Genomic DNA, 25,402 nt, shown 5'->3' on the forward strand with positions numbered 1-25,402 from the left:
ACTGATTTCCACAGTGGTTGCACCAGTCTACACTTCTACCAATGGCAAAGAAGGGCTCCTTTTTCCCCCATAACCCCTCCAGCATTTGTTATTGGTTGACTTCTTGATGATAACCATTCTTTCTAGAGTGAGATGGAATCTCAGTGTTGTTTTAACTTGCATCTCTTGAATGACCGATATTGTTCAGCATTTTCTTCATATATTTATTTACTGTTTGTATTTATCTGAGAAGGGTGAATTCATTGCAGATGCCCATTTTTGGATTGGGTCTTTCAATTTTGGAGGCCTGATTTTTTGTCTTTTCACTTTGTTGGTGATTTATTTTGTTATGCAAAAGCATCTTAATATAGTGAGATCCCATTTGTTGATTATTTGTTGTATTTCCCATGTGGTCTGGGTTTTGTTCATGAATTCTCTGCCTACCCCTATGCAAGATTTCTACCTATTTTCTCTTCCAGTATATTTAGTGTTTCTGTTTTAATATTTAGATCTTTGATCCATTTTGACTTTAGTTTAGTGCATGGCGATAGACATGGGTCCAGCTTTCGTCTTCAGTGTGTGGAAAGCCAGTTTTTCCCACACCATTTATTAAAGAGGCTACCTTTCTTCCAGTGAACATATTTGGCTCCTTTGTCAAAGATAAGGTGGCTGAGTGTGTTAGGGGTTTCATCATCATCTTCTATTCTGTTCCACTGATCCTCAGGTTTTTTGTTTTTGTTTTTGTTTTTTTGCCAGTACCATGCTGACTTTATCAACAGTAGCTCTGAAGTATAATTTTAGGTCAGGAATTGTGATGTCTCCTGACTTGCCTTTATTGCCCAGAATTGCTTTTGCTATTCTAGGTCTCTTCTGGTTCCAAATGAGGTTTAGGAATGTCTTCTCTAGTTCTGTAAGGCATGCTAGTGGTATTTTGATTGGGATTGCATTAAATCTGTATAACTGTTTTGGAAATAGGGCCATTTTCACAATGTTGGTTCTTCCTATCCATGAGCAAAGGATGTCTTTCCATTTTCTGATATCCTCTTAAATCTCCTTTCTTTCGGGTACTGTAACTTTCACTGTACAGATTTTTTGTTTGTTTGTTTCCAGTACCAGGAATCGAACTCATGACCTTGCGCTTGCCAGGCAGGCACTGTGCTGCTGAGCTAAATCCCCAGTCTGTACAGATCTTCTACATCCTTTGTTAGATTTATTACTAAGTATTTCTTTTTTTAGATGCTATTGTGAAGGGTGTGATGACTGTATATTTTATAAGAATAAATGAATGCATGTTTAGGAGAGATATTTGGGTGGATGAAGAGTAGGTTTAATTAACCAGGCCAAGTCCACAAGTGAAATCTCAGGTCTCCACCACTTCTGGTGAGAGTATCTCCCACCCATCTCTACTCCCAGGCCACTTCTTTCTATACCAGGATCCCCTCTGGCCTCCAGAGCCTCTGAGAACATACCACTGTCACCCGCAGCAGGCATTCCTGACCTTGAGTTCCTACTCTTCTCAAACACCGGGTCCTGAACAGTTGTCTCATTTGTACATAAACTGTGCTCTTCAGGAGAGCTGAGCTTACCAGTAGAGACACTGGCAGGGGGTTGGGTAGCTAAAAAATCATTTTCTGTACCCACGAGCAGCAGTCTCCTTAGCTGGGCCATGTGAAGCCACCTTCAGGTTGGGCAAGATGGGCATGCAATGGTTCCCACGGATGTTAGGTCATCACACTCCCTGGCTGGGTGAACCCTTTGATCTCTTGTCCACATGTGGTGGGGGATGGCAGCCACCCGTGTCTTCTGCAGTGGCTGGTTTCCAGGAATGCCTGCTTCTGGTCTAAGGTGGATCAAGGGGTGCTGCCCTTCTTGCTTTAGTCTGAGCATCCTCAGCTCCCCGGGGCCAGTTCATCTCTCTTCACTCTGGCTGGCACTCAGGTAAGTGGAGTCTGACCAGCTGATCTCCTTCGTGGCCCACAGTGCTAAGTAAGATTCTTTTTCCTTTCAATTTGGCTCTGTTATTGCCATCCTCAGCGACAGGAGCACTGCTGGCCTGGCATAGGGCAACCCTTCCTTTCCCGATTCCAGAGGAACAAAGAGGAATACTCACTACCTAGGTGCTGAAATGCACAGAGAAGTGGGGACTGAGAGACAAAGCCCTCAGACAATGGGAATTTAATTCAAATCCAAAAGACAGACAGACACATCTGTGTTTTCTAAAAATAATAGTAATACTTATTATCTCACTTGTTTTTCTGTTCAAGGCACTTGGAGTTTTCACCTCCGTTCCAACAGGCTCTGTCACTAATATACAGCAGGCAGCTCTGATCCATGGGCTCTGACCACAGTTCCAGTGAACTCACAGGATGAAAGTGTCGAAGTTCCCTGAGTGGCCCAGGGGTGGCTCCTGGCCCCCAGCTGGGAGATGGGGACAAAGAGTTTCTGGCATCCCTATGAAAGAATCTGGTTTTCTGATCTCTATCTCTCTGCCCCTTATGCCACAGGAATGCCTCTGCCAGGAAAGTCTGCTGCAAGAGTGGTCAGAGGCGAGAACCCTAACAGTTCAGAACAAGGATCTGCAGCGTACATCCCCTTCTAGGCCCTCTCCAAACACAATGCTTCATAAAGCTCAGTCGTTGGGTCATGGGCTTCTTTGATGAAGACTTCTGAGGTCCCAGAACTGACTATCTCACACCCTCCTGAACTCTGAACATAAATCAGTGGTGAGAAAACATCCATACAAACCACCACTTCTTTCTTGATGAGACTGACTCAAAGCCGGTGGGTTCCTGGTTATAAAATGGTAGGCTCAGAGTGGAATTTAGGGCAAAGGTGCTAGGGAAGACTCGACCTGCTCAGCACAGGAGAGAAGAATCTGGCTTCTCAGAGCCCATGGGGGGCGAGGGTGAAAAGATGGGAAGGGAAGGAACGAGCTGGAGGAAGCTAGCCGGGCCGTGGACTAGGGCGTTTTGTGGGGTGGTGTGGCCATTGAGAAATCCCAGGGTGGTGAGACAGCCAAAATAACTTTTTGGAACATTTCAAAAATGTGATTTTAAATTGTTTTCTGTGTGATGTAACCTCTCCCCTGTGATCCACAAACCTTCATTAAAAGTTCTGCTACATGTTACTGCCTCATTTTGTGGTTGCTCTGGAATAGGTGCGGGGGTTGAGCTTATAGCAGGAATTAAAGATACTCACAAGGTCAGAAGAGTGAATAAAATTCCAGATGATGCAGAAAAGTACAGTCAGAGGTGACAGTGCAAATCGAAGCCCCCAATCCCCGGTAATTCACAGAAATCCTAGGGAGGGCATTGGACTTTCCACAGGATGTGGGAACTGGAGCCAATGTCATTTGACTCAAAGGACAAGCTACCTCGGCTGACATTAGGTTACAAACAGGCTTGGCCTCTTCAACTTAACTAAGCCCTGTAAAATACAAAATGTGTCACATGCACCTTTGCTGGCCAGGGCCTTAGCACGGACACTGCACAGAGCAGAATGCAGGAAGTGTGTGAGCAGCCCAGGACTGCCCTGGATGGCTGCCGGGAGTTGGTAGAAGCTAAAGCCTAAAGGGAGTCTGGAGCAAGAGAGCCAGTCTCCCTCCACCGACCCACTAGCCCTCTCCCAGTGACCTCTTCACAGCAGCGCTGCATCCTGAAAGTCAGGCCAACAGGGAGCGCCCAGAAGAGGACAGTGCTGGAGGCCACAAAGGGTAATGCCCTCCTCACCCGCTTGGGGCAGGAACAGTGCGTGGGTGTCTTAGACCCGGGATTTTTCCTGGGAACGGCTTCAGGTCGTGCCGTGTGGGGCTCTCGTCTTTGCTCCCAAGAATCCTTCTACTGCCCTTCTGAGGCCTCGCAGAAAACTCAGTAGCCCAAATACCTTCCATTCCTCAGCATCCTTGCAGAAACCACCCCTGCTCACAGGGGAGATGGTGCCACCTGGTGGCACAAAGGATACGGCTCATCTTCCATTATCCGCGAGCATAAAAAGAGGAGGGACGGCTCGTGCGGCCCAGCCCAGCGTGGTGACGTCATGACAGAGCGCCGTTTCTCCCCGCCTCTTCCCCCCATCCTCGGACGTGCCAGTACTTGACGTGGCGTCACCGCCCTCTACCCGTACTTTGCGTGCGTGTTTGCGTGCAGCGGAGGTGGCGGCGCGGGCAGGTCGGAGCTGCGCGCTGCCGCTTGTGGTGCTTAGGTGGACGCTGGTCGCTGTCCGGCAGTCTTGGGCTGCAGAGCGGACAAGGCTTCGGCCCGAGCGCCTCAGAGTCTCGCGCAGCTCGGCACGGAGCCTGGCGGGAGGGTGGGCAAGCGCGTGTCCGAGGGCGCCGCGCGGGCAGGCGGGCGGACGCCGGGGAGGGAGAGAGGCGGGGGCGGCGGGTCATCCGCTGGCCTGGCCGGCCGGGGGATGTCGATGCCTGACGCGATGCCGCTGCCCGGGGTCGAGGAGGAGCTGAAACAGCCCAAGGAGATCGAGGACGCCGAGAAGTACTCCTTCATGGCCACCGTCACCAAGGCGCCAAAGAAGGTGCGGGGACTCTGGGTGGCGGCGGGGGACGGGGCTCCGGGCTCGCGGAAGGGGCGCGAGCAAGCCCTGGCCGGGCCCGGGCAGTGGGGATTCAGGGGCTAGGGTTTGGGGTGGTCGTGGACGACTAGAGTGGCGGGTGAGCGGCCCCGGCCTATCCCGAGCGGAAGAGGACCCCCGACCTCGCTTTCCTTTGTCCCTCGACCCGAGCTCTCCGGGATCTTTTTAAAACCCGACAGGGCCAGGCCTTAGATTTGTGGTTGACTTTCCCTGGACAAATGGCCTCAGACGTGGGTAGGAGGGGGCGAACCAACTCATCTAACCCTATGACCTGCCCAGGGGATGAGAGTGTACAGAAAATCTCCCCTGAGGTGATTGGGTAAATCTGGCAGAGCTGCTTTGGAAGCAGTGACCGTTTTATCCCCCAACTGCGTGATAGCTTAGAGGCAAGAGAAAAAAGAATGCGTGAAACCAGCTCTTTTATGCAGGTGGGCAACATGAGGTTGAAACGCAGACGGATTTTCACCTAAGGTCTTGCAGTTGCTTCAATGTAAGAAATGGACAGGTTGGGGTCGATGACAGCAGACACCATCATGGATGGAGGTCGGTCCTAGAATCATGTGAATAGATCACTTAGACATTCCTCCAGAAAGGAGCTTGGGTGGGTTGGAGGGGTGGGTGGTAAGGAACGATTGCTCATTCCTCACTGTACTTATTAAGACAGAAAAAGTTTCCTTTATTGTGCTGTGGGTTGAGCTCAAAGGACAACCTTCTGATTCTCTTGGAAATGGCAACCTCTGGAGATTTTTAACTAGCTCTCCGAGTGGTGGAATTGGGATCCTACCGCTTTCTGATCATTTACTGCCAACCGCCCACATTTTGACTTTGCACATACCTGGCACCCAGTTAACTGCAGGCCAGGGAACGTTTGCAAAGAGTGACCTTTCTAAACCCAGTGAGATCCCAAACAAGTATTTCCCTCCTGTACAAAGACAGGGTTTCAAAACTGTCTCTGCCTGTATTGTTTAGTGGGATTCAGGCACTGTCAACTGAGCAAAACAAGGTTTGCAGAAATAGTTACAGTCCTTGAGGCTCCTACACCTGAACTAGTTAAGCTGTCTTAAGTGGGAGCAATGGCTGTTTTTCTTTAAGGCAGCTAATCTAACACTACAGACATCAAATGCAAGACTGAAAAGGCAAGTCATCATCGTGTGCTTTAGTCTGTTTTTTCACAAAATTAAGATTTCTACCAACAATGCCTTTAAGGATTGTGGAAGATCCCTTGGTCCTAAGGAATCCTGTTGACCTTATTCTTAGCGCTCTCAGTCCCTCTGACTGCTTTGTTAGATTAGTAGCCATTTGTGATCTTCACTGTTACTTGGGGAAAGCTGTAGTCCTTATAAGCAGAATGTTTAAGGGTAGCACCTCAGATGAGATAGGGGAAAGAATCAGAAAACCCTTACAGCCTAAGTCTCCCAACTCTTCCTCTCCCTTACCCCATCTTCTTTTGTCTAGTTACTAGGCTTCTTTATTCTTACTTGACTTCTAGTAAGCCTGTATTCTTGGAAGTGCCAGAACTAATAAGGCAGCGTCTGTGTGGTAGATTGTGAACTCCCACAAAGGCAAGGACTCTGGTGCACGGTTGTATTTATGGTGTCTAGCTCTGTATCTTCCATGTACCTTAGTTGATACTCAAATATTAATTGCGCATCTGGCTAACCAGTAACAGAGATATCGGAATGGCCATCTACCAGGAATAAATATCCCTGTTTCCCTCTTCTTCTCAGAAGGACTATTGCTAATGTGTGTTATTGTGAGGCCAAGTGCTAATGACTTCAGAGACTCATATTTCATTAGCTAAAAGAGCAGGTCTCTGCCAGGAGTGTGGAAGACCCTGGTGTAAGTTTCCACTTGCTGGTAGATTTACCCCCATGTTATTAATCTTTGGTCTTTGTGAGCTTTATTGTGTAGCATTTACGTAGCACTTGTACTGGAGTGCTTTATGATGACTAATTATCCTTCCCCAGTGATGATAAAAGGCATTTATTTAGTTAATGGATCATTTGAGGACTAGTCAAGGTCACATTGCAAGTCCTAGATAATCTGTTTTGCAGAATTTCAGCTGAACTGAACATTATGACTTAAGTCACTCTTGTACTGCTGCCCTGGGTTGATGATGTGAGAAAGCAGAGGGAAAGTAGAGGAAAGAACTGGCTTGGCATGGTACAGAATGGTGTGAGAAAAAGGCCTCTGGTACAGTCCTTTAAGTGTGAGGATTCCAGTGGGGCTGTGGACTGTGTAATCCTTGGATCATTCCAATCTCTGAAGCCTCTTAGGAATTGACATTCCTGGTGCCAGAGGATATAGGTTACCTCAGGGTAACCTTAATGGTCCTCAGTCAGATCATACCCTACTGTAACTTTTTGGTTGTCCTTTATTTGCTTTGTTTGCCTCAAGGTAGAGTAGATACGCATCAGTTGAGAGCGTACATAACTGAGTTCTTCAATTATAATCATGACTCAATTCAATTTTGTATGCCTTTGGGGTCCACCACCGTGCCAGTATGCAACAACACTTGCTGGTTGGATTCAGGACTCGAAATACCTGGCTTTCAAGAAGCTAGCTCAGTTGGTGCCCCTCACCTCAGTTCCTCATTGACCAAGTAAGTGCCTGTTGTTTGGAACAGATGGAGATAGGAAGTAAAAATGCAAAAGTATTTTTTAAAAGTTTGTTCTCTCTGGTTTTTTTTTTTTTTTATTAAAGAGTAGAAGCATTTATTGGGAAAAGGGATGGAGACCAGCTCCTGAGAGACAGAGGGGGTCACAGATGGGTTTCCGATGAGCACACCTCTCCAAGGAAAATTGAGGCAGGTACAACATGGGTGAAAATTATGGTAGTTGAAATACTTCCGGTGCGCTTTGAAACAAACCTCCTTCCAAGTGTCTCAGTGGAACCTTGAAGATGATGTCGGGGAAATGCTAGATGTCTGGTATGCTGAGTTTGTGTTCCCCGGAGTCAAAAAATGAATTCTAGGGGCCAAGGGAGGTTAAGAATAGGAAAATTTACTGGGAAAAGGAATGGGATGTAGGAATAGCTCCTGAGAGACAGGAAAGGTCCCAAATGGGTTGCCCTATTTTTTTTTATAAATAGTTGAGGTAGTTATAACAGACATAAGTACAACATTTAAAGAAGGAGTCAAAACTATAGAAATTCTGGGAAAATATTATTAGCCTTGAGGGCTAAAATAGTTGTGAAATTAATTGTCACAGGCAGCTGTACACATGTGAGCAACCAGAGTGAAAGGGTTCACTCACAGTGCCCTTAACAGGCAGAGGAAATAATGCATGCCAGTTCCTCGGAAGACAGTGTTTCCTGAGAAATTCTAAATTTTCATGAGAACACGTTAACAGATGCAGGATGATTCACATTGTAAGGTTTGTCCACAACTTAATGGTGATTTTAGATAATATGCATAGGAAAACTTGAAAAAGGAGTTCTTGTACAGTAAGGGCAAGGGCACATTGTAAACTGCAGGAGATCCCTGTTTAATGTTGGCAGTTACTAGTCAAACCACGTAAGTCATCCCGGTAATCTTTGGGTATTTATCCCCGTTTTTTCCTGCTACTTTGTGTTGCAGAGGTGGTAACTGTCCTTGGAAGTTTAGAAGTTAACGTTGTATCAAATTGATTCTTTTTTAGTAGAGTAAAACCAAATCTCCAACTTCTTGATGAGAGCTCCTGCAATGGACATATTCTTCCAGAATGCCTGCCTCAGAACACTGTCTGTTTTCCTGAACTTCTGACCATGTTGGGGAGCACTTTCCCCTTAGACATTGGATCTAGAATCTCTGAATCAGACCTTTACTACAGAAAGGAGAATGATACAACAAAAGAAACCACTTTTGCTTATAGAATATACCTTATCTGATAAGCATGTATAGCACTAGTTTATTTTAAGGATTAGGAAGTACAGCAAGCAGACCTGCAGTGAGAACTACTTAGTTCTTAATTTGACAGCAGAAGTACAGGATGCTCCTTTTTTCTTGGAGTTATCTGAGGGTGAATTCATGGTGGCATTTTACAGAATTTACACCAGCACTCAATCAGAGTCACTGAGAAGAGATTAGATAAATTGCCTGTTTCTTACCTTCTTCACATCATTCTTATCTCATTTCTTTAGGGCAGCAGCTGTTTTGGTCAGAGGTGTAAGAAGATCCTCTCTTGTGGTGCTGGGGATCAGACCTAGGTCTGGGAACATGTTCGGCATCCCACTGAGCTGCATTCCAGTCCAGAAGCTCCTCTTTTTTAGATCTCTCTCAGATACAGATCTCTTTTTCTTAGTTTGATTCAGTTACACTCTAGTTTCCGAACTAGTTTGTTCCAATTGCATTTAGACATTTCAATTTCAACAGAAAAATCTCATTGTCTAGATTCTGTGCTGGGAAGATTATAGGCAGGACCTTCTATCTTATCAGGAGAGTGTCATTTGGATTCAGTGTGTTACCCAGTATGCTTGAAAGGTGTCTGTAAAGGATGTTTTGATACCGAGGCTCATGTAGATCTAGTCTAGATCTAGTCTAGTTGCCCTTGACTCAGTATGTTTATTCTGCCACCTCTACTAGTTAATGATTGGATGACACATTTACATAGACCTGAGTTTTCCAACCTGAAATCTAAGAATCCAAAACTGAAGATAAATTCTTACCACAAATTTCTTCCTACTTCTTGTCATCACTCTCAGTGCCTTATATGTGGTAAATGATTAGTAAAAGTTTATTTAGAATTTCTATCACCTTTTATGATTCTTTATTTCTTGTTGCTTGGCTATTACATAAATCCTCTTACACTTCCCCTTTTTATTCTAAAAATAGTGCATAATAGTACAGTGTAAGTTAAGCCCTCATTCTTGGAATCCAATTTACATTTAGTCTTCTCCATTTAATAGCAGTGAGATCTTGGACAAGTGGCTTAACATCTCTGGGCCTCTCCTTTTATCTATAAAATGAGGAATAACAATTTCCATACAGACAGTGGCTGGTGCAACATAATAAGTTCAAGTGAGAGCTTAATTTTGAAATATTTTTAAAGAAACAAAATCAAGATGTTTCTGTAAGAAGGTCTTTTCAACAAAAATTTTCCCCGACAAAAAGGTTTTATGAAGAGCTTACCCCTATTGAATACTGAAGTATTGATTACCAGAGGTGCTTAGAACATGAGCACTTAGTACTTGTGGTAGAAGTGAGATGGGCTCTATCTCACCATTCCCCTGTCCCCTTTCCTTGTAACATGTAATGCACTGTGGAACGTGGGTCACTATCAGGTACCGGGCTAGCCTGAAGCCAGTTTATTTCTTTGAATTGAAGTAGTTGGAGGGTTTTCCCAAACTGCAGTGTTTGAATTACATGAAACAATTTCAAAGACTCCAGAACTGCAAGTTCTTTTTATGTAGTCACATTGAGATCCCATCCCTATGTACTTTCCCTCCCTAAGATACTGTGTCTCCCTGCTAAACAGCCTGTTCCTTGTTATCTGTATCTGAGTTTCTTCTGCAGAAATGTGTGCCCTTTGCTCCACAGCACTTACAGAACTAGGTAGAGGGGGCCAGGGATATAGCTCAGCGGCACAAGCGCAAGGTCCTGAGTTCGATCCCTGGTACCAAAAACACACAAAAAAGAACTAGGTGGAGGGTCCATGCCTTTGTTGAGACTTGGACTGGTTTCGTTTTTGTTTATCTGTGTTTGATTTTCAGAAGGAATCTCCCCAGTGCTTAAACCTCAGAATGTATGTAATTGTTGGTGCTGCCTTACAGTATATGATAGAGCTTAATCATTTACTACCCAAACTGGACACCAAGTTAAAATGTTTAATAAACTACTTGTAGAAGGTAGTACTTGGAATCCTTGAGTAGAGATTGAGAAAAGAACTTCTGACAGAAGCATAGACATGCCTGCTCCAGTTAACGCACCTGTGATGTCACCTGTAGAGCTTACTGCGCTTACTGACATGTTCCCCTCTGCCAGTCCAAGTCACCTCACTTCTTTTAAAATGGACATCCCATACTCAGTTATGTGATAGAAATGAGACTTAATAAACACACAGGGTTTGGAACTGCTCATTCTGCCGTGCTGTTCGTCTTGGACTTGCCCCCAGCTTAATTTTTTACAGTCTGAAGAACTGCCTAGCAAGAGGATGTTCGATTGTTTGTGTTTTTATCTTTTCTCCTGAACCTGGAAGTGTGCAGTGGCATCAGTGGAATCTGATGAAGCCCATGTGTTCAAAGTGCCCAGGAAAATTTGCTAGTGGGCTGATCAGCAATGTCTCTGTGTAGGCTGGATGGTGAACTGGTGAGTGGCAGAGTGAAGGGGCTGATGGCCTGGAGGAGATGAGAGTAACCGTGTTTCCTTCACTTAGATCTCCTGAGTATAGATCTCCATACTATATTTTGAGCAGTGGCAGGATTTTGAAAGTTCTGTTTTACTAAATGGCTCCAGCTGTTCTAGTACTTATTAGTCATAATGAGGTGACCCTATAGTGCACACATTTCCATGGGCATAATGGGAATTACTTTATCACTTACCCCAGGTCTGGCTTGAGTTCAAATCCAAGCTTTTGGGCCATGACCTGTTTCCACCATGGTCCTAAAGTAGGCCTCACTGTTGCCTGTTTGGGAACACTCTTGAAGTTGCTGGATTAGAGACTCCCAGTGATGCTTAATCTTTTTGAGTCCCAGATCCCTGTAACAATTTCATGAACAGGGCTGGGGATATAGCTCAGCAGTGCAGTGCTTGCCTGGTAGGTGCAAGGTCCCGAGTTTGATTCCCAATACAAAAAAAAAAATTCATGAACAGCCGGCGTAGTAGCACACACCTGTAATCCTAGCACTCAGGAGGCCAAAGCAGGAGCCTCGCCACAAGTTCAAGGCCAAATCTGGGCTAAATAGTGAGTTCAAGGCCAGCCTGAACTACACAGGGACACCCTGTCTCAAAAAAAGAATTTCATGAACAGGAAACTTTAAGAGCACAAAAATTTACATGTACTTTATGGGACTCCCTGAAACTCATTCATGAATTCTGGGTTGAAAAACACTGATTTATATTTGAACTTGGATTTGAACACTGATTTATATGGTTAGGCTTCTAATTTCCTTCACTGGTTCACTGCTAAAAGATTGTTTTCAGCCTGAAGTTTGTCCTTATGGCTTGCAACAAAGCTGAAACTATTGGTGTTACTACCCTCCTCCTTGGAATGCTCCCCAGCTTCCCAGGAGACCCATTATAAATGCCTTGAGAGTTTGACTGAGGAAGTTCTGCACACTGAAACCAGCATTTTACCAACTTGGGGGTGGGATGGTTTGTAGCATCTCAGCCTTGTTGCTTTTCACATGAGATGTGGGTGCTCCTAAAGCTCCAGAGCTGTTTTTTAGGGGTATTTGGAATAGGAAGCTCACATTCTAAACTATCAAATTAAACAAAAGAATGTGTTTTCCTTTGTCTCTCAAAAATAGGTTTGGTTTCAGTGTAGCATTTCCTAAATTAAGACTGATAATACATGACCTTTAGTTTGTTAACCCAGGAACTAGAGATAGCCTTAAGGATAGACATAATGGGGCAGGTGACTTGAATTTCTTACTATCAAAACAAATTTTTAACTCTCCACATTAGGGACATCCTGCCCGAAGTTGAAACTGGCATCCTGGTTTACACGTGCTATGGACTTAAGGAACCGGAGGCGTTTAAGTAGGGGGTTTTGAGGTTTGGGAGCCCGTGATGAGTTGAGCTGTTGATTTTGGAATATATGTTGGGGCTCTAAAAGTAAAACAACAGCTCTCCCTAGCAGCGCTAGGCAAAATTCTGGATCTTTTCATTCTACAGCCTCACTGACCTCTCTGAGCCAAAGGCCGAGCTTGACAGCCCACAACCATAAGTGCCCTCTTTAAAACACACCTTTAGAATTACAGTCATCTGGGAACTGGGCCAGTGCTTTCCTAGCCGGGAGCCCTGTCTGAAGTTGGCACTGAATTTTTTTGTTGTTTCCTTAAAGTACGTGACTTTGGCAGGATTCAGGGGAGGAGACCTTCAGAATTTTGCTGTTAGAAAATGTAATAAGTGTTTTGTAGAGATGGCAGCTGTGTGCACTTGTCCTGGTGACTAATTCAGTTTCCTCTTGGTGGCCAGGTGGTTCCAGCAACTTCCAGTTCAGAGATTTTAGTGCCCCGTTTCTGAGCACCAGACTTCTTAGCAAGCAAGACAGGAAGATTCCCAGTGTTCATTTCTTACGGGGAGAGTAGCCCAGCTGGCTTGTGCTGGACTAAAATGAATTGTGAATGTTAATTACACTGATCAATACAGTGGCCTTGGTAACAGACTTGTAGCTGCTGTAGAATCTGTTTACTTCTGGTTTGTAACAGAAAAGAGACCGCGTTGGTTGGGGACATGGTGTTCTCACTGTAATATGCTGAATTGTAAGTCCAAGGAAAGTGCATCCTGGAGGGGTTGACCTTACTGCATCGCTTTCCCCCAGATCTCCCAGAGGGAACCATTACTCTGGAGGTGGTTTCTGTTCTTGTTTGCCAATTGAGAATGAACTGTGATTGGCAAAGGCTTGATTCTTAGTGGAGGTGGGGTAAAGGATGTTTACAGATCATAAAGAGGAGGAGAACACCTGGGTCAAAAACCACCTAGTTTGTAATTGAAAGTGCACAGTGGATGAGATTAGTTTCAGGCTTTGCGTTCAGGAGCCAGAACCCCTCCTATCTGGGGAGTATGCAGAATTCATAATTCTGCACATTCTTTTCTGACTCCATAGGGAGGGGATTAGCTGAGTGCTAGGCATGCTTGAAATGAAGCATGCTGCCAGTTTTTACTGATTTTGGACTAGGCCATGATAAAAACACAATCTCCGTCTTCTTCAGATAGGCTCTTTGTCATGTTCTCCTAACACCTTGTGGATCCATCAGATTGTACTGGCAGACGGAGTTGGTATTAAAGATAGTTCCGCCTTCCTTTGCATTATTTATCTCTGTACAAAGCATATCTAACCCATTTGTTCCTGTGTTCTCTGAGTCACTTGATCAAGAGTGTGGTAAACTCAGTCTGCTTGTGTTTGCTTTTTCATATCCTTCTTAGATTGTTTCTTAAATCCTTACCTCTTATAGGATAGAGAGGAATGGAAGGAAGCTTTTTCAAAATAATTCATAACCTGGGCCCTAAACTAGACCTACTTAAATCAGAAGGATGGCAGAGGGTGGCTAAGAGTAAGGGAGCAGGCAGAGAGCAGGTCAGCATTTTGAAACAGCTTCCCCAGATAAACTTGAAAGATCCCAGATATAGAACCTCTTGTAGATTGTCCAGCAAAGTTGGCCAGAATTATTAAGAAATCTGGTATTGAGGTGGGACTGCAGCTACCAAGTATGATAGATGACTTAGACCATGAGGGAAAACCTTATCCCTTGTGTGAGAGGGCCTGAAAATAGTGTACCTTAGTCTCCACAGAGCTAGGTGTGGTAGCACATGTCTATGATTCCAGCACTTAGGAGGCTGAGGCAGGATCCCCTTAAGTTCAAGGCCACCCTTGACTACATAGTGAATTCAAGGCCAGTCTGAACTACATAGTGAGATCCTGTCTCAAAAACAAGCAAAAAAGACAAAGTTCTTCACAGAATTCAGAGTAAGTCATGAGGAGAAATCACGGAACCCTGTCATGTTAAGACTGGGCACCTGCTGGGTCTTACAACCTACACTAGACACTTCATATCAGAGAACGAGAACTTACATTCTTGTGAGGTTATTATTTGTTTCTTTTAAATCTAGTGTAGTAGTTTTTAATCATTTGGGGTTAGAGAGCTGTCAGAGCCATACATGTATGTCAGGGGAAAATATATATGTATATATATAGTTTGCATATAATGGGAAGTTGTCAGCCTGAAGCCCATCCACAGGCCCAAGTCAAGAACTTAGAATTTTTGTCTAGAATTGATGTGTTGATTGGGATAAAGTTATACCCTAGCTTGTATGTTTTGTGCTATCACTGAATAGCCAGACTGGGTTTTTCTGTAGAGCTAGGGCAGTTTGCAAAGGACTGGAGGAAGTCTTTAGAAAAAAGAGGGAATGACAAGCCCTCTCTCAGCCAACAGCATTTATTGAGTTTAAATTCTGTTGGAAATGCTAAGAATGGTTCTGACTGTGAACACCCACCCCCACCTCAAGTTTCTGGTTGGCTAGACTTCCTGAACTCAGTGGATTAAAAATTAGGTCAGAATATGAGGATTTTTCTAATGTGCTAACTGGTTGCTTCAGTGAGATTCTGTCTTCAGAAAAAGCACAGAAGATTATAGGAGGAGTCTTGAGGGCTGCAGAAATAGCCAAAGTTTAATGACCAGAGACTATAATGGGAGAAATGGAGGGCAGAACTCAGGAAGACGGTTGACTGCGGTGGTTAAGCCAAGTAACCCGCCAAACTGAGCAGATCTGAGGCTCAGTCAGAAGGACTTCCTTTGCGTGTTGAAGGAGTTTGTCATTATTGCTTTATTATAAAATAAGACCCGAGATAAAAAGAGGAGAGCGGGGAGAAAAGGAGAGCAGAGAAGGGTTTGCTTCATTTATGCCAACATTAGTAGGTCTCTGTCTCTGAAAAAGTTGGTGTTTAACTTGAAAAACTTGAAAGAGTGGCCAGATCCTCCTCCAGGGTTAGTACAGTATGTGACTGTACTGCAGAAGGATGAATGAAACAGTTTAGCTCTTTGGGAGAAAGAATTATGGAGAAAAATATGGCCAGTGTATAAATGAGGCTGGAGACAGTGATAACCCAGGGTCTTACAATAATTCTGCTTTTTCCTTTCTGGAAGCTCATCTTAGTACAACCACAGGCCAAGACCTGTCTTCTTCAGAGCGGTCTTTACAGGGATATTTGTTTCTCTGCCTAAGGTCTCAGGGAAACTTTCCATACTCACACTGAAAGATTACTGAGAAAGGCTATATTCAAGGTGATCTGGACTAGCTTTGTCAGATCGCATTAGTAAATGGAGCAAGCCCCCAGCCTCCCCAAAGAAGTCAGGAAGGTGGCTTCCACTCTAACTGCTTTTCAACATGTGGAAAAACTATTCTGCTAGGAGACCTTCTACTTTGCTATTAATATAAGGACATCTGATGATTTGCTCAATGATACGTTCAAGTTGAGGGAAATATAATCGCACACACCAATTACCTAAATTGTCTGTTTTCAAAGAAGCTTTTGAAAATTATCGGGGCTGGAGATTTAGCTCAGCAGCACAGCGCCTGCCTGGCAAGCGTGAGGTTGTGAGTTTGATTCCTGGTACTGGAAAAAAATAAATAAAAATTATCAAAGGAATATCAGACCTTGTGTTCTGGGCTATATAAGTCTGCTTTGGAGTTCTGTTCAGCTCGTGAAATTGCACAGTTACATGTCATCTTTTCAGGTCTTGGGAGAATCATATTCTTAACAATAAAATTTGGAAATTTTTCCTCATTTATTGAGGTGTTTTTTATATTTTTTCAGCTTTTTAGAGATAACATTGACAAAAATGGTGTATTCAGGGTATGCGGTATCATGTTTTGATAGGTACACACCATGGAATGATGATCACAGTTAAGCTAATTAAATAGCATGTCCAGTCCCTCCCAGTTACCTGTATGTATCTGGTCAGAACACTAAGATGTGCGCCCAGAAAATTTCAGGAGTACATAAATTGGTATCACTGTGCTGTACGTGGCTGTCCAGCACTCTTTAGCCTGCATCGCCTGACTTCCCCCACTGTAGCCACCCTTCTCCCCGTTTCTATGAGTTGACTTTTTTAGGTTCCACGTATAAGTGAAATCATTTAATTGAATGCTTTAGACATCTACCATAGCTATAAAACCAAGATTCAGTAATAGCATCTCATGTCACTTGAATCCAGATTTTTTTCAGTTAAAATAATAACCTTACAAAAAACTTTCAGGCATGGGTCAGTTAGGTGGTACAAGAAAATGGGAAGTCATCAATGACAAAAATTTTTTTTTATATATTTTAACCTTACTTACACTTAATACAACTCTTTGTATTGGGAAAATTCGCCTTTGCTAGATCTTTCAGACATATTGAAAGATTCAAGGTGGTTTGAAGAGGTTGCTTTTTGAGTCACATGCCACAGATGGGAATGGAACCTAGTAGAATGTTTTCCGATTTTTAGATCATATTCTGATTGTGCTGACAGTGTGTGAAAGAAAGGTTCCCCCATTGTTATTCAGCACCCCTTTAAAAATACTGTTAAGCTGGATATGACATTGCACACCTATAATCCCAGGTACTTGGGAAGCTAAGCAGGAAGATTGCAGTTTCAGGGCCATCCTGTGCAACTCTTTTGAGACCTTGTCTCAAAATAAAAAAGAGCTGGGAATGTAGCCCAGTGGTACCAAAAACCAAAACAGAAACCACATTTAAAATATGTTAGATGTCTGTTTTAAAGTACATTAACTTCTCATGAAAATAATCAGATTTCCCTAGTGATACTCCACATAAATACATACATACATACATACATTTTAAAAACTGGTCTTTTTTTAACCATCTAAAATTGAAAATCTCGGGGCTGAGGATTTAGCTCAGCGGCAAAGTGCCTGCCTGGCAAGCGCAAGGTCGTGAGTTCGGTTCCCAGTAAAAACCAATCAATCAATCAATCAATCAATAAATAAATACATAAATACATACATACATACATAAATACATAAATAAATAAATAAAATTGAAAATCTCATCACCAGGCGTGGTGGCGCATGCCTGTAATCCCAGCACTTGGTGGCGCATGCCTGTAATCCTGTTTGTGCCAATTCCACCTGTATTTGTACAAGGAGATTTTCTTTTTTGGGTGGGGGGCGTTTTTTCTGGTACCGGGAATTGAACTCATGACTCGTGCTTGCCAGGTAGGCGCTGTGCCGCTGAGCTAAATCCCCAGCCTCTTGTACAAGGAGATTTTCAACTTTTTTTTTTTCTTTTTGAGACAGGGTCTCACTATGCAGTTCACACTGGTCTTGAACTCACTTTGTAGCCCAGGCTGGCCCAGCTACTTGGAAGGCTGAGGCAAGAGGATCATTGTGAGTTTGGGGCCAGCCTGGGCTACAAAGTGAGTTCAAGACCAGCGTGAACTGCATAGTGAGACCCTGTCTCAAAAAGAAAAAAAAAAATTTGAAAATCTTGTACAAATACAGGTGGAATTGGCACAAATAGGAAATTCTGAGTTGATTTCTGTTGTCTAGTAGTCATAATTAGGTTACCCACATATTCTCCCCGTCACCGCTCCATCTACAGAGGACTGTGGAAGTATGTGTCTTTTTGTTCCCATCCGGCTTGGACTGTTTTGTCCTTCCTCTTTCCAAGTGTAGGCAGCAGTACCTCTCGGTTTCTAAAGTTACAGTTCATTAGCAACTTTCAGAAATTACATTTCTTAGCTGGTCACAGTGGTGCACACCAACAGTCTCAGCTACTTGAAAGGCTGAGGCAGGAGGATCACTTCAGTCCATAAATTCAGGACTGTCTTCAGTAACACATTCAGATCCGTTCTGCCTCTCCCCGCCAAAAAAAGAGAGAAAGGAAGAAAGAAATTGCATTTCTTTGTCTGGATTGTTTCAGTTATTCCAAAATTAATCAAGATAATAGTAGAATTGACCCTCTGAAGACAGAGAAAGCTGCTATTTCCCCAGCCAGTTCTAAAAGGAGAAAAATAGTACTAGGTTTATATATGTCTCTTCATTTTCTGCTTTTTTAATCTCATTGATGGTAATAAGTTGCCCTAAGCAAGTCATTTAGTCTCCACCTCTGTTGTTTTTCTTGTTTGTGAACTATAGCTTTAGTCCTTAGAAGATTTCAGAATGTTTTAAAGATGCAGATAATTCTGAACAGTGTAGGCCACTAGTGTTGAGACAGGGCACCTAAACTAAAAAGTCAAGGAAGTCTAGGCATTGGAAATCTTGTTGCTTACCGTACTAGTAAGTATAGATAGTAAGCTTCTTTTCTTACCAGCCATAAGTAAAAATCCTGATCTATTGCCCTCTGCTTATGAGGCTTATTCTTTGAATGCCCAGAGTTAAAGTGATTAGACAACTGTTTAGATCGGTGACGTTTTACTAGTGTTACTTATTGATAAAATTTGCCAGATAACTTTCCTTACACAAATTTTGACTTTTGTTTACCTTACAGGGTAGCATGGATCTTTATCCTTGTGTTTCTGTCCACTTTACTCCTTGGGAAATGGCTGTTCAGAAAATCATAGGGCAGGAAAACCCAAAGGATTGTGCAGTATTCATTGTGAAGCAATAGGTAACTCTTATTTTTAAATAGCTCCAGAGAAGCAGCAGCTAACTGTCCTTTTCCAGCTTGTTCCTTACAAGCCATCTAAGGTAATCTTATACTAAGACTTCTATCTGAAATTAGGCATCTACATCTCAAGTTAGAAAGTCAAAAAGAATGGCTAATACTGTCCCTCTGAGATGAAAACTAGTTTTTAAAATGGTTTGATGTTACTGGTATATTCTCTATATCTTGTGTCTGTAGTCTCTCCTAGAGTCTTAAATTTTTTGATTTCGAGAACTATGGAGAGTGCCTCGATGGTGGGCACCATGAAGAAGGCGGCCGCAGAAGACAGCAGTGTTACTTTAGAGATGAATGAAAGATCAACAAAAGATAAACATTTGTGCGGAATACAAGTAGAATCACAGAGCTAAAGGAAACAATAGAAGTAAAAAAGAAACAACTCCAGAATTTAAAAGATACTTGTGATGACATCATGCTCACAGATGACTGCCTAATGATACCTTATCAAATCAGTGATGTTTTCATTAGCCATGCTCAAGAAGAAACACAAGAAATGTTAGAAGAAGCAAAGAAAAATTTGCAAGAAGAAATTGAGGCCTTAGAATCCAGAGTAGAATCCATTCAGCAGGTGTTAGCAGATTTGAAAGTTGAATTATATTCAAAATTTGGCAGCAACATAAACCTTGAAGCTGATGAAAGTTAAACATTTTATAGCTCCTTTTTTAATTTGTTCAATAAACGAATATTGTTTAAAATGATAATTTCCCTTCTTCAGATGATATGGAAAGGTCAAGTTTCTCTTTAAAAATTTTTCATCTGTTTAATGGAAACTTGCCTATTTTTGCGTATTTGCTTATTTTATATTTTTAAAAGAAGGCAGTATTCATCTGTGTATTTTCATAATGATTATGTCAAGGCTAGGAGCTTTATGTCATATTAAAATCAGTTAAGCAATTAAAAAAACTATGGAAACTAAAATCATCTGCAGCTAATCTTTAAAGGGTTTTACTCTGTCTTCTGAACTTGAAAATATGCAGTCTAACTACAGGCTGGATTCTGAAAGGTCCTGTTGACCCACTTTGGAAATAATAGCCGTTAACTGCATAGTCAGTATTTAACATTAGATTCTTCAAGTCAGATTTATTTTTGAGAGTTTTTTCCTCCCCTGAGCCTGTACTTTATCAGAAGCCATGGATGGTGACTAAAAAAACTGATGCAGTTTCTGCATTAGGCTTCGTTGGATGTTAGCCTGAGGTGCAGAACAGTGACTCTCCCATAGACTCAGCTGCCACACATTGGGAGCTGGTTAGTTTCTGCCACCCATGTGCTACTTGGCAAGGACTTTCCATTTCTTTCACCTCCAGCTAGGCGTAGCTTATAATGCTGAGCTGGATTTAAAGTAAGACTGGCTTTTAACCTCCCTTAAGCTAGATCAAGGAAGGAAGAATTGTACTTGTATGCTGCTAATCTTCTTCCTTCTTGATAAGCTAAGAAATTACATGGATGGCATTTGTTCAGTCTGCATACTACCTTCCAAAGGGCCACAGACCCATCTTCCTTTTAGACTGTCCACTGATTGCTTTCAGTGTTAAATTTTCTTTCCTTAGACATTTGTTTAAAGCATATAGATATGCCTATTTGTTATACAAGTCAAGTTTTATACCTTAATTATCTAATGTTAAACAGTGACTGTGCAGTTAACAGTTGGTCTTACCCTACAAATTAACTTGTACATGTAAAGAGGAAGTGTTCTTTTCAAAGGAGACGTCTCATGGTCTCACTATAGTCATGGGTCTGAGCTTAGCATCACTAATACTAGAACAACCTAATATTATGTTCTCTTGCAAAGGGAAATATACTATATCATCTGTGGAAAATTCTTGACAAAGCTAAACCTCTTTCAGTTTACAAGAAGGAAACAATTCAAAAATTTTAGAAAATGGGAGATTTTAAAAGAAAACTAGCCATCCCAGGTGTAGTAGTTTGTGGCTGTAATCTCAGCATTCTGGGATGCTGAGGCAGAGTTCCAGCCCAGACTGGACCTGTCTTAAAATTTTAAAGGGGGCGGGGTCTGGGGATACAGCTTAGTTTAAAGGCCCTGGGTTCAATCTTCAGTAGAGAGAGACAGAGAGGATGAGAGAGTGTGCGCTATCGTGAACATAGACTCAGGTGCCACATATTGGAAAAATGGGTGTCACTGAGCAGGTGGAGTATGGGGGAGCAAAGGGATTATTCTAGATTAACAATCTCAAGGAACCTACTGACTGCATTTAATGAATCTTGATTCCTTCCTGGGTTTGAAGGTTGGGGAATCTGTTGGGTCCACAACTATGAAAAATATCTTTGAGAAAACTGGGGAAATTTGCATACAGTGTTAGGCAAATTTGCTGATACAGAATTACTGGTACTATTCTCAAGAGTGGTAATGTCATCAGGGTTCTGTAGGAAGGTGCCCTTATTTGTAGAAGATGCGTTGTGAAAATTTTATTGGTGAAATTTTGTGTTTGCAACTTTTTTTTGGTGGTCGGGAAACCATTTGAAAGTAGGCACATGCACCTGTGTGTATATTCAGAGAAAGAAATGCAGTGTGGACAGTGGAAAGATTCATTGTAAGTGAAAAGTATAGAGATGTTCATTATACTGTCCCTTTAAACTTTTTTCTATGTTGAAAGCAATCATAATAAAGTTGGAAAGATGAATATAAATACAGAAAATACAGCAGTATGCTGGGGAGAGGGTGGAAGGAGCCTGTCATATCACTAGAGAGATGAGTGTGTTGAGAACCAAGAGGTCTTCATTCATCTATACTTAATTTGTTTCTTTGGTTGAGGGGTGGGGGTATTGGAGACTGAAGCCACGGCCTGATATCTCTAGCCCTGTTTTGAGACAAGTTCTCCCTAAATCACTAAGGCTGGGCTCATACTTAGGATTCTCCTGCCTCAGCTTCCCAGAATGCTAGGATTATAGGTGTGTACCACTGTACCTGATTTTGTTTTGCTTTTGGTTTTTGAACAGGGTCTCACTATGTAGCCCAGGTTGGCCTCGAACTCAGTGATCCTCTTGCCTTAGCCATGGCGTTTAAAAGTCTAAAGCTGATGATAATTCAGTATAAGGAGCAAAAAGGGGATGAGTGGCATGCCTTTTTAATTATATTGGTAGTGGGGAAGGGAGAGAGAAGTGTGGAGAGGTCAGGCAGCTGGGGAGATAGAGCGCTAAATAGACATGGAAACATAGTCTAGGGGTGTACTGCATTCGGTTTAAATCGTGGTTTTCAAAAGATTAGAATACTCTTCCCCGTCCTACTTATTGCTATTTCAAGCTGATTCTCACCCGTTTAGTGACTGAGCAGTGTGGGGCCTTACACTGCCTCATCTCTTCCTCCCGCCAGCGTTGACAAGTGTTGAGTCCCGTTTTGAACGGAGGGCTCCTTCTAACCATGGACTGGATTCTAACTGGTGTGTGTGTGTGTGTGTGTTATATCCAGTGACTGTTGAGTCACAGAGAAGGGTAGAGTGGGGGAGGGAGACAGATGCTGTGATTAGTCAGCCTGCTCATCCCCGCCCCCTAGAAACTCAGGCCCCATCTGGGGAGACTGAGAACTTCAGAAACCTGAGACAGAAAAGGAGGGCAGGGAGCAGCCAGAGCCTGCTGAGTCTCGGAAGACGGACTCCTTCGGCACCAGGGAATGGAAGAAGTAGCCAAAGGGAGATGTGGGTTGGACCCTGTGGCCTGAAGTTGATTTTTTTGAGATAAGTTGTTTTCTGGCAGGTGTGTCCAAGGAGAGTGTCTTAGGAAGGGGTTGCCCTTCTTTGGGAAACTTCTACCTAGTTGAGATGAAAGATAAAAATTTAGTCTATTACTTATATGAAGAAGTTGGTGTTTATTGCTGTTTCTTTGGTTTCATCCAAAATGGGAATTAAACTGATCGCTGGTGAGTATCAAGAAAAGGTGTTGCACCTGTTTGGGCTGGCTGCTGTACTCTCTTCTCTGAGGAGAAGTAGTGAGAGTACAGTCTTCAAAAGAATAAGTTAGCTGGCTGTGGTGGAGCACGCCTATAATCCCAGCACTTGGGAGGCTGAGGCGGGAGGATCGCTGTGAGTTTGAGGCCAGCCTGGGCTACATAGTGAGACCCTGTTGCAAAACCCAAAAATAAATAAATAATCTGGAAAATATGTGAAAAGGGGTTAGAAAAGCTGTAGCAATCCTGGAAAGTGTGCTAACACATTGCTTAGTAGTTGACCTTGTTAAATTTCTAGCTTCTGATAGTCACTGTTTTGCTCAGTGCTAAGTGTTAGCTAAGAAATATGTTGCCTATAGTTTCTAAAGAGAAAAATCTCTGCACACACCATGACATATGTGTGCAGTGGGACAGCATATATACATTTAGAAAATGTCCCAGAAAACCAAGAGTGGACCAGGAGAAAGATATTAGCCCTTCATATAATCTTTATCAGTAAAAAAGACTGATCCCTTCACACACTCCTAAGCTATGCTTTCCTAATGATTTGTTTTCCTGGTAATTGCTGTTTACCTTTGAGTCTAGTTCTTCACCTTAGGAGGAAGCTTTTCTGGGGAAGTTAAAAGCTGTTAGATAGGCATGTGAAGTAATCTAGCCTAACCTTTAATTTTTAGATGCTTAACTAAACACCCAGATAAGATAATGAAGACTACACTATCTAGTGTCTTATAAAGGAGCAGTGGAATTCCATGGCAGAGCCATCTGCACTATCATTACATCATGAGTGAAAACACATCAGGATTTTTAAGGGACCATATTTCCTTGCATTGATCTTCCCTGGAGTGCTTTAGACACTTGTTGCCTAGAAAATGTGTTGCCTAAAAGAATATAACGCACGATGAGTATTATCCTGATTAGCATTCATAGATCATGGTAGAATTTTGATAGTTTAATTCTAATTTAAGAGATAGAAGGCAAAATTAGATAGGCCTGGGAAGGAGTATAGCTATGCTCTTTAACATCTTAGTATATCGTCCATGTCTTTGTGGAAGTAAACTCAACTTCCAGTGGTAGAAATTATTATTAGGAGTAACTAAACAAGTAATTAATAACAATTATTTTCTTGAGACATAGATTTTTGGATAGCCTGTGATTCCTTTTTCTTGGTAAGTTCTGTATAACAGCATTTTCATTCACTCTGTCACTAGGCTTACCACTAGGTGGTAGGTAAAATACCTCAAATTATTTATTTGGCAGAGTGTTTCTTTACCAATCTCAGTATTACACAGAAGGAAGTCAGTGATCATACCTGCTAAGCTATTTGAAGAGGTGCTTTAAAATAGCACATTAAACTGGCCTGATATTTAATTTGGTTTTTAAGACACAGCAAGTGGACTTCTGTATTTGGATATGCTATTTGAAGAATGGGTCCATCTGACCTTCTAGCCTTTCTCAGCTGTACTGTTTATTAGTTCAAGAGTGGAGCCTTAATGTGCTTGTTCAGTCGTTGTGAGGCTGGGGTGAGTACCTGAGTACAAGATAGTTAACATGAGGCTTTTTGCTTTAAAGTACTTTTTTGCTACGTGTGGCTATAATCCCGGCACTCAGGAGGCTGAGGCAGGAGGATCATTGTGCATTAGAGGCCAGCCTGAGCTACATTAATGAGTCCCAAGTCCAGCCTGAACTACGTAGTGAGATGCTGTCTCAGAAAACAACTAGAACAAGATACTTTTTGGCACTTTATTTCGTTTCCTCCTCCTTACCCATGTGAAGAAACACTGAAGCACACCAATTAGGATCTGATGGTTGAGGAGGTAGAGTGCTTGCCTACCCTCCATGAGGCCCTAGGTTCAATCCCCAATACTCAAAAAAAACCCAAGACTTTAAAAATACATCAACACAAAAAATGTAAAGCACAACTTTTCAGTTGTCTTTTTATTTTCTTTTCCCAAATTATCCTATTATGCTTAAATGCAATGAGTCTAGCCAACTTAGAGGCTGTCATTGAGATCTCATTTCATTGGAGAGGAAACAGACATCCACAATATTTTTATTTACAATATAAAGATGGACAGCCTTCAAGAGGTTGTTCACCCACGAGGGAACAGACAGCCAGTGGAGCTAGCGGGTCTGGAAGAAATCAGCAGCGCAGACATATTCCACCACAGCAGCTGTGATACTGGCTCTCTACAGCATCGTTTGGGATGAGAGGAAAGACAAGGTTATTGAGCATCCTTATATGGCTGTGCGACCTTACATCAGTGAGAATATCGAAGAGCTGCAAGAATAGCCACCCACCATGCCGTGGCTGGAGCTAGCATTCTGCCCACTTCAGATGTGAACCATATTCACTACTGGAGAGGGAGGGTGGGAGGGCCCTTCACTGGTTTGCAAGCCGCTTGCCGTTACAGTCTACTATTTTTAGATGGGAAAGATTTTGCTAAACTTTAGGCTGCTGATGAGCTTTTTTATTAATGCGAGGGGCGATTATGAGTATTAATTAGTATTAATTAGATTATGAGTATTAATTAGTAGTAATTAGTGCTTCGGTTGCCCAAGAAACGTTTCTAGCTTGCCACAGCCTTCTCTGTATATCTTTTATCCAAAAGTTTGCAAAGGTTATTGAACTTCCCGC

The 25,402-nt window shown here is 42.6% G+C and overlaps 1 protein-coding gene and 1 pseudogene across 2 annotated transcripts in view; both read left to right on the forward strand.

Moving 5' to 3' along the window:
- Positions 1-4,096: 4,096 nt before the first annotated feature.
- Ahcyl1 (adenosylhomocysteinase-like 1) overlaps positions 4,097-25,402 on the forward strand; it is a 38,484-nt gene continuing 17,178 nt past the window's right edge. For both annotated transcript variants that reach the window (XM_005388904.2, XM_013516542.1), the window contains exon 1: positions 4,097-4,509. In XM_005388904.2, coding sequence (XP_005388961.1) covers positions 4,390-4,509 — 120 coding nt within the window. In that variant the 5' untranslated portion in view covers positions 4,097-4,389. The remainder of the gene's footprint in view (positions 4,510-25,402) is intronic.
- LOC102013751 lies at positions 19,103-19,512 on the forward strand (annotated as a pseudogene).

The sequence above is a fragment of the Chinchilla lanigera genome, unplaced genomic scaffold (assembly GCF_000276665.1).
Source record: "Chinchilla lanigera isolate Chin_1 unplaced genomic scaffold, ChiLan1.0 scaffold00034, whole genome shotgun sequence".
Taxonomy (NCBI): domain Eukaryota; kingdom Metazoa; phylum Chordata; class Mammalia; order Rodentia; family Chinchillidae; genus Chinchilla; species Chinchilla lanigera.